This window comes from Alligator sinensis, unplaced genomic scaffold (assembly GCF_000455745.1).
Source record: "Alligator sinensis unplaced genomic scaffold, ASM45574v1 scaffold1260_1, whole genome shotgun sequence".
In the NCBI taxonomy this organism is placed as follows: Eukaryota; Metazoa; Chordata; order Crocodylia; family Alligatoridae; genus Alligator; species Alligator sinensis.
In genome coordinates, this window is record NW_005843440.1 from 135,485 (window position 1) to 145,924 (window position 10,440).

Below are 10,440 nucleotides of genomic sequence, written 5' to 3' on the forward strand. Positions count from 1 at the left end.
GGGTCAGGGGCATGGCCAGATGCCAGCCAGCATGGCAAAGGGGGCAGGGAGGAGGTTTATTCCCCACTCTGAACCTTCTCCCACTGGGGGACTGTAGCTGGGGTCTGCCAACCCCAGCCGCTGCATCTGCTGCACTCCCCAGGACACCATGACAGGGGCTGCTGCCCTCAGGGTCAGGGTCTCTCCCCCATCTCTGCTCCAGTGGCAGGGGTGGGGGTATGACCAGACACCAGCCAGTATGGCTGCCTGAGGCGAAGGGGGCAGGGGGGGGGCTTATTCCTCCCTCCCTCTCCTCTCCCCCCAGGGAACCCCAGCCATAGTTTGCCTGGCTGGGTGCAAGTGGCAGGGGCTAGGGCTGGCAGACCCTGGCTGCAGTTCCCAAGTAGGACCAGATGGAGGGGGCAATAAACACCTTTCCTGTCCCCTTTGCCATGCGGGCTGGCATCTGGCCATCCCCCAAACCGTGCCACTAGAGGGGCACTACCAACTTCGTCACCCAGTGCTTGTTTGAAAGATTTTTTTTTTAAATACAATACATTCCACTAAAATTCAAATTCAAATCCATGATCTAAAGAATTCTAAATATATTCCAATTCTATACATACTTTGTACATTTTTTAAACTAAATTGAATTTCTGAGAAAAACCCCAGGTGCAAATACTAAAATCATGAATCTTTTTCAAAATGGACCACTTAAAGCTACAAAACTATTGGAAACTGCCATTTCTTAAAGGCTACAAAGAGGACATATAAAGACTCAATACCCATTTAATTTCCTTATTTATTGCATTTTTTTTAAATCTTGAATCTATGCAGATATAGACAGAAATAACCTCTTAGCACTCTTGCCTTCAGACAGTTTATTATTACACTTTGGTTTTAAATGTCTTATGACTGGGACAAAATTTACCTTTTACAATGTTTGGATACCACAGACAGCTGAGGGACAACTCAGCACTCCTGCAATAGTAAGGTATATTGGCTACGATTCCACAATTTTGATATAAAAAGTTTGTTTGCAAGCATAGCACCATGCTTACAAATGCCGCTTTTAATCATGCTTGTTGACTAATGGAATGTGCAATTTTATTCAGTATAAACAGTTAACTTTGTGTTAACAGAGCAGGTAAACTAAGTTACAGATTGCCAAGGTTTAGCCAAGCATTGATGAGATCGTGATTTTTCTTCAGTCTTCATTATTTTTCAATTTGCGAACTTCAGTCTCTTGACTAATCTCAAATTCTGCCTAAATCTATACATTTTTAAAGTTGCATCTGCAGCTGTTGTAAGAACCTACACAATAATTTAAAATGCGTCAAAAAAGTAGCGTTGCCATTTGCAGAATGACTGTCAATTGTCTTCTCATTTGCAAGCCTTTGTAGAAGTAACTTTTCCATTTAAAAAATAAAGACACCAAAAATTTCTAGTTAAATATTCCATTTTATTTAAACCAGTTTCATTCCTTTTGTTGTTTAGTTTGACCTTGTGTACAGTACTAGGACTTTAGCGAGATTCCTGAGATTGCGAGAGATCATTTTCACTGTTGATAGATACAGTTTCATATGATAATGCAGAGTGTATATTTAATTCAAATAATTACAAATATAGTATTTTTTTTCAGAATTCAGTCAGCAATTGTCCCTTTCTAATAGAACTGTAAGAATAATAAAAAAAAAGTTTGAAAGCCTCTGGACTCATTGAATGTTTTCCTGGTGGCCCTAACTATATATAAAAAAGATGAGTTTTCTTCAGATATATACTTCAGCAAGATTTATAAAAATACTGGCATATTAAAATCCCTTAAATTTATGGGCAAAACAAGGATTTTTAAAAAGGTCTTTCAAAGTCAGATTCTAAAAGTATTAACATATAGTATGGTGGATGGAAAAAACAAAACAAAAAAAAACACACTCATTTGTATATTTTATACCAGGGGGCACTACTTCACTGTCAGGGTGGCTAGGAGCTGGAACCAACTTCCAAGGGAAGTAGTCCTTGCCCCTACCCCGAGGGTCTTCAAAAGGAGGCTAGACAGCCACCTAGCTGGGGTCATTTGACCCCAGCATCCTTTCCTGCCCATGGCAGGGGGTCAGACTAGATGATCTGCTTAGGTCCCTTCCGACCCTACCAACTATGAAACTACCCTGCTTTACCACTACTATTCTGTGTGGTCTCCCCTTGCTTCTATTTTAATTTTATAGTTTATAACTTTGGTTTCAATATTATCCTTAATAAACTTGTATATTTATAACATCATCTTTCTGAAAGGACTCAATTTCCTTTAAAAAAAATTGGGTAAAGACAGAAAGACAAATCCAATTTAAGTATTTACTTGCAGAATGAGTCATAACTGTACATAGAAAAAAATTAAGGAATAAAGAAGGTAAAAATGAAACTCTTGGTTAAAATGCCATACTAAAATGAATATGTAGCAAATATATCAGGTTCTTATCACATTTCAATAAAATATTTAGGCAGGCAATTTGTGTCTTGTGTTTTTATGATAGTGGTAGATTAAAAAAACATTTGGCATATGTGCATGTTGGACAGGGAGGAGAAATCAACATTTTTTCATTTGTGGCTTAATCATTCTTTCCCTTTGATAAACTTAATATCTATGAGATGTTTAATTATTATTTTTTGTCACATATATAATGAATGAGTTTATATTTTTCCCATTACTTTTCTTCTAAATCTTGCTCTCTCTACAACTCAGGTTTACAACCACAGCCTACTATAATATAAAGCAATAGTACCTTCCTCAGAATACATTACACATTCCAATTCGATTAAACCTTCATTTACCTTTGAAATAACGTTTATAATGAAGGTTCTACATTATTAGGAACTCCTGCAACTACAGAACTACAAGTAAAGAGAGCCGAACATTTACACAACTAGTCAAACTGGACCAATCGAGATATATATTAAGCCTTCTTTCTTTAAATAATTCTCTATCTACAGAGAATGGGAAATACAAACTATAATTAAAGGATACACTTGTAATTAAAACATGGTGTAGAAATAAATCCACACTAATAGAAATGGTGGAAAATAGAAATCTACATTAATAGATTCAAATTATTGGAAAACTACCACCAGCATCACTTAAGTTTAACTGAAAACCATATATAGCAAATTTGTACCCAAATCAGGTATCTTAAATATAAACAGTCTAGGAAACGGATAAAATTTGCATATTTAAAAAAAAATTAAGTCAAGTTTGGTTTTCAAGAACAAATATTCAGTGAAATTATACCATTGACTATTTTGTATCATAAATATAGAACACTGAACATTTTTAAATGTTTCTTCAAATGTGATACTGGAAACATGTCTGCAAAAATAGACTTCAACAAAAATCAACTGCTCATTACCCAGGCAGCCTATATTTGCAAGGCATCTCAATTATAAGTCTATCAAAAACAAACAAGTCCCACGTTATAATGCAAGTATAAGGAGAAAAATTAAGAATTAATAAGTTCTAAAATAAATTTATTTTTTTCGACGGAGTCTGGAGTACAAGATAAAATATTCACCAGAAAAACAAGAAGACATGTCTTGCAGTGAAACACTGAGAAAAAGGCCAGGGTTATTTATTTATTTATCTACCACTATAAAATAAAACACAGAACAATGATATAAATATTCTAATTAAATTTGATTAGAAACTGATGCATTTGCTATGCATTTATTTGAGTATGGCACTTTTAACCAAAAATTTCATTTTTACTTTTCTTTTTAGAAACTGTAGTATTACAATTGATCTTTGTAAGCATCAAATGACACTGCTATGCATGGTAAAAACAACCTTTGATAGTCCAAAAAGTACTTTTCACATGAAAAATTTTCTGTTATAATCAACACTTCATCATCATACTGTTTCTAAACCTTGCAGGCAATATTTAGAACTTAAATTTACCATTTTATAAAATTACAGATTATATGAAACCAGATGTTATATCAAGGGGCAAAACACTATAAACTCATTACCATATTTGGCACTGCAACTATAAAAATTCTCTTTAAAGAGATTATAGCACCTTTTGAAAAATGGGTCAAAAAAGAACATTCTTTATTCAATATCACAATTTTTTCTGATTACTCATTGAAAATGTAAAAACATCCTACATTTAGATGTTTTTTTCCTTTTATAAAATCATCACAGCTGCAAGAAATAAACCATGGCACCAAAAATTATCTTTCAGAAAACATGGAAGGAAGTTGCAGCAGCTGAAAAAAATGCAGCAAACTGTTCTGCCCAAACAGCTATGGGGTTTTTTGTTTGTTTTTTGGGTTTTGGGGGGTTTTTTGGTTTGTTTTTTTTTTTACAATACATGTATATACTCTTAAATCCAGTACTCAAATGTATTAAAAACAGAAATTACTCCAATTTAGGAAGTATAGTTGTATAGTTAATATACTGAACTTTTACTCTGAATATCTGGGTTTAAATCCCAGATTATTTTGTGTGACCCTAGTAACTGACAGTGTCTCAGTTTCCTAACTGCAAAATGGGAATAACCAACTTCTCCATCTAACAAGTATGTTATGAGGATAATTACAGTAGCATGAGGTCCTCAAATACTCCAAGGTGATGGAATATAGAAATGCTAGACAGTGGCCACGTCTACATGAGACTACCGTGCAGTGGTTACTGTACATTTATTTAGTACTTTCATAAACTGTTTATGCAGTATTACTGGTGAACACCTTTTTTATGATGCTACTGTGCAGTAGCCTAATACTACTGTGCAGTAGCGCTGCATCATGTTTTTTCACCATGTGATACTACTGCGCAGTAGTATCAAGCTACTGCACAGTCAGTGTCTTGTGTAGATACACCCACTGAGCACCATTCCTGGTAACTTCTAGTATGTTACTATATTTTTCTTTCATAGAATTGCAATACTATAACATAAATTTCCAGTCGTTAGCTGCACATTTCCAATGCAACTGCTAGCTTCCAACTACACTACTGCAGCACTGTCCAAAGTAAAAAGTTATGGTTATAAGATTATTTCAAAACACAACCATCATACACAGTACATCTAATCCCATTCAGAGATGCATCTGCATGTTTCCTTCTGCCAACTGCATCATAATCACTTATTCCTTTCTAAGCACTGAAGAATAAATACAAATATGAGGTGATCAGCTGAATTCCATTTTATCTTGAAGATCAGAGCTGTAAAGTTCCGATTTAGCCTTGCATTAGACTTGAAATCAAACCTGCACAACCCGTTACAGACAGAATCTTGAAAAGTCCCTTATTATGTACAAGCCAGAAAGAACAGAGCTGGACTTTCAGGCCTTAAATTAAACTGATGCTACTGAGTGAAAAAACTTGTGTATTTGGAAGCTGAGCAAAATGTCATCTGAAAATTGCTGATGCTTGAGAGCAATCTCCATGTTGTTTAAACAAAGTATCAATTTTCAATATCAAAGAATCAGTTTTCACGTCCATTTTTACTAAAACAAATATTTGATTAGCAGAACTCTAGAAATTATTATTTTTGTCTTATGGAATTCAATCAAAATCAGAAAAGATCAGACCTATAGCTATAACACCTTCTCATTTTAGCTAGCTTAAATTAAAACAAAACAAAAGTTGCATCTTTCTATTTGTGCCCAAAAATGCAGACTAAAAAGTCCAAGGATTAAGGCTTTTCTCTTAAATGGATTCCTTAAGGACCTAAAGCAAAAAATTGAACAAGTCGGTATTATTCTTGTAGAGAACCATCAGAAAGGAAAGTCAAGCAGTTGCACCCTTCTAGCCAAGAAAATGTCAAAAGAAGACATTTCCATCCTAAAACCACCAAAACACAACTTCTCTAGATAGCCACGTTACTCAAAAGCAGAAAAACAGGAAACAAACCTATGGAGTAGTGTAAACAAAGGATATTCAGTTTAGGTTCTCCAAGCTGTTTGTAATATACTAAGTTTGTAACAGAAAAGATGAAAGTCCTGTCTTGCACTAGATGTACATTCACAAGGATACAGAAATAAGCCTCATCAGCTCTTGAAGATCTGAGCTCTTTACTTTGCTAACTACAGAAACATAGGTTCCTTAAGGTTTAAGCCACTTTGACATGAAGAAGTTCCTCTGAAAATTTAAGAACCTCTGTCTGACCAGTAATAATTTTTACTTACCACAGCATGCAAAAACAATTCAGGTCCAGCTCTCTTATGCAAAATATCATTCCAGTTTTAAGAATTCAGGACACCTATGTTTAGGCATGCACATCAATGCAATCCTGGTGTAGACAGGCAAAGCTTTTTGCAAATAAAGCAAAGCTTTTTTCAAGCTTTGTCCAAATAAAGGGTCCTGCCAGTGCAGTTACAACAGTGGCTTGCTACTGATGGCTATAATTACGGCAAATTATTAGTCTAATCAAGTCTGAACTCATTTAGAATTGTGAAACTCATTTAGGTGCCAAAACTATGGCCCCTGCCAGGCATGCAGGTAAAGGTGCAATGGGATCTGATGCACGATATTCACAACTGTGCTTTTTGCCATGCCACATGTGCATGGCAGTAGGCATGACTGTAGGATCAAGCATCAGATCTCATCATAACTTACTGTCCGAGCAGGGAACCAGGATCATGATCCCAGGCTCCCCTGCACCAGCAAGTAGCAAGCTCCAGTTGCTCGGAGCCTTCTCAACTGATGGGCCTCCCAGCCACAGGGGTTCACCTGGCCAAACATTCAATTAATGGCATCATACGAACCAACAGCCAAGTTATTACACATTTTTTACAGAATAACTTTATGGTGTATTCCATGTTTTATGATGCAAATAATTGCTTTAACGTGTGGCCAGGTCGTATCTTAAGACGTGATTAACTGGTTAATCAGGTCTCAAGCGTAACCTGTGGCAGAGACCTATGAAACAGAGACTCTGAATGAAAATCTTGGTAACTGCAATTTTCTGATAGGAAGTCTGAAGAAACAGACTTGTGGATAGAGTAAAAAAACCATGAGGGGACAAAGAGTTAGCCTTAAGAAATACAGTTCAACTTTGGATAGTTCTATGAATGGGAAAGTAACAAGCAAGGTTAAAACTGTTTTGGTCTGTATTGCTATAGTCTCCTCCCTCAAACTTTTCTTTGTTGAACCTGTGGGACAACACTATGCCTTCCTACACCTAAACAAATGTAGTCACTACCAGAAGTTTCTCAAAGAGAGGCCTTCATAATTAATAACACTTCAGAAACCATCCTGGCATAACAAGGATGACTTCAATGGTAATCTACATGAGAAAATCCTATATGCACAGGGCGTGGTAACCTACAGCTTGCAGGCCAGATCTGGCCCAAGGTGCTTGTGGGCTTCTGCAGCATTCTGGTAGTGTGGGCTCTAATGGTATCTGCAGGGGAGGGCTTCACTTGCTCAGCGGGGAGAAATGCTGGCAGCATTGTGGGGTGGAGTGGAGACTGGCTGTGGCTGCAAAGGTTAGGCTGGAAACAGCTCATGCTAAGAGTTAAGCTCTGTTAATGAGGCCCCCTCACTGTAAAATGTTGTCAGCCCCTGCTATGGGGTAGATGGAAGATGAAATAGATAGAGCTAACCTCCTACTCCAGGAATTGCCTATGAGCAGGTTTATGCTCAGTTGCTTTAGACTTGCTGTTCAGACATTGCTTTCAAGAGGTTTATCAAGAGGCCTTACGCCAAAAGGAAGTTGAAGACCAAGATAAAACCTTGATTTATCTACCTTGAATATTAAGTACCTTGAACCAGGCCTAATATCTAATACGACAATATTAGGAAAGACCCAAATAATTTTATATATCCATTTGCTGAAACATGGTCAGATCCTTTCCTGTTACAGACACAGCAAACACCAAACACACACACCAAGTATTAAAGCTGAAGAGTTCTAGGTTTTAGAAGAGAAACATTTGGAATGATCAGAACAGAAATTCCAGGCCTACTCTGTAACTGTCTGTTTTATTCCTTAGAGATTTCTCTACTTCCCTTGTTAGATTCCTAGGACTCCAAGAAGGTGACAGATGAAGGAGCCTCTACTCTTAGGTGAAGATCTAGTTTGTTCCCTGTATTCAGATCTAGATTTGAATGGGCACCCATAAACATTCAGATGAATTACTCACTGGGGTGCCTGATACAAGAAAGATCCATTAAGGCTTAACCAGTGAGAACTTAATATAGGAGACATTCCTATTACTTGTACTATACTTTTGTGCTGCCTGCGGATTCTCTCTGGGGGAGGGAAAGCCTGATGAGTCAGAGCCCTCAACTATACTTTTCAAGAGTGTGTGAACACATGCATACAGCTGCACAAAAATGAGAACCAGTAGAAGGTTAGGTATTTAAATAGCATTTGGCATAACTATGTCCTTTCCAGTGCTTTTTCAGTCTCTTGCTACTAACGGCAATTGACTGAACCACTGCTGCTCATACTGTCAGAAGTCTGCAAATCCTCAGAGTTACAATATATTCACATACATCTGAGGCAAAGCCAAGACTGATAAGGTCAGAAAAGGATGGCAGCCAGACTAACAATGCTGGAATAACTTTGAAAATTGGTTTGTCATTGTTATCTGGCTGATAAGCTAGCAGTAGAAAGACCTTATGTTTGAAATCACAAATAAAATGGCTACTCAAATTGAAAATGGATCTCCACTTCATATCTTGAAAAAAATACAAGTTGTTTCCAGTTTGAATACTTACAACTTGCTCCTTCATCTCTCATCTGTGAAGTCTGTGTAATTTTGACTATATACCAGGGAAAAGAGATGAAGTAGCATAAAGGGAGTGAAAGACCCCCTGTTTTCCTGGCATGGAGGCATGCCAGGAGCAGAAGACTGAGTCAGGAGCAGGACAAAGCACAGAGAGTTATGGAGTTTGGAAATCCTACAGAAGATAAAGGAACTCAGACAGAACCCTTCCATCTTCCCCTGCCCCCTAAATAAAACTGGAGCTTCTTTTGCCCAAAGCAGACCAGAATCAGTAAGGCAAAAGGGTAGCTTAAAGACCTCTCTGTGCCTTTTTCCTCCCCTTCCTACCTATCACCCCCTTGTTTTTGTAACAGATCTAAGCTAAAACAATGCAGTTAGCCTTTAATGATAAAGCAAGCAACCAACGGAACCTCAAAGACAACAATAACTTTGATAAAGCCTTACTTTGTTCCTCAATATATTGTACATTTTAGTGTTACACATACTTTTTAATTTCATGGTAAACAGAGGGCACATTATATTTAAAATAAGTGTTGAACCAAAACATACAGTTAAATCTGTAGTTGTCATTTTTTTATTTTTTTTTAGCATACATACCTCTGATTCTTTATCACTTAGAGATCCCAAACTTCCAAAACTATGATTAGAGCTTTCATTATTGGTTGAGGCCTAGTGAAAAAAAGACAAATAAATATGCTCAAATTTATAAAATACCTAGTAAGTTATTAACATCTGTAGTAATACAGAATAAAAGCAATCAAATTTTACACTTCAAGAAAAAATGATCAACCATAGGTATCATATAACCTGTAAGTAGGAAACTGAATTTGATAGACAAATGCACTGATCTTGCACAGTTAAATTGATCATTCCTACCCGTATAATAGCCATTCCAAAGAATATCCTTTTTAAATTAAATTTAGAAAGAACATGGCTATCCTTAAATGCTTTTAAACAAATATAAAACAACAACTTTTTAGGGAATTTTTGTAAAAACAACAACAAATGTCTTTTGGTACTTCTTTCTCAGGGAACATAAATTGTTTTGAAATCTCCATTTTTTCAGGTATCTGATCATAGGAACCAACCAAGAGAATTCATTTTACAATCTATATTTAATTTTTCACCTCATGTTTCTGAAATGGCATCCCAGCATTATAATTTATTGGACAAGCCCAACTACCAGAGGATGGATGAGGCTTTTTTTAAGCAATTACTAGAAGAATTTAGAGGATAGGATGTAGCGATAATAGATGATTTAACTACCCAGGTATCTATTGGAAAAGAAATGCAGCAGCACACAAATTGGAATGCTAATTCTTGGTTTATGACAAGGACAACTTCTTTAAGATAACTTAGTCAGTGGGACAGTGGGGCCACATAGATTTGATTCTAAGTTAAAGTAACAGATTGAGAATCTGAAGGGGAAATATAATTTTGGTGTAAGTGATTAAATGAGTTCACAATTCTAAGGAAAGGAAAGAGCAGCACATTAAAAGCAATGGACTTCAAAAAACAGACTTTAGAAAACTCATGGATAGGCACCTACTGAAATCGTGATTTTGTACAAAACACAATATCTGGCATTGTCCGCAAAATTGGGTGATGTCCATGAAATCCATGAGGGAAAAACAAATCTTACTGAAAATAAAATGCTGGCTCCCCAGAGTAGCCAGCAGTCCTCACAGTGCTGCAGCCCAGCTGTGCAGCTTGCCACGCCGGGGGGGGGGGGCCAAACAA

The 10,440-nt window shown here is 36.7% G+C and overlaps 1 protein-coding gene across 1 annotated transcript in view; it reads right to left on the reverse strand.

The window, feature by feature from the left end:
* Positions 1–9,369, reverse strand: part of TLK1 (tousled like kinase 1) — a gene marked incomplete at its 5' end in the record, with an annotated part of 74,015 nt that extends 64,646 nt beyond the window's left edge. Inside the window, one exon of the mRNA XM_006038714.3 lies at positions 9,298–9,369. Within this exon, the coding sequence (XP_006038776.1) occupies positions 9,298–9,369 (72 nt within the window). The remainder of the gene's footprint in view (positions 1–9,297) is intronic.
* Between the last annotated feature and the right edge of the window lie 1,071 nt (positions 9,370–10,440).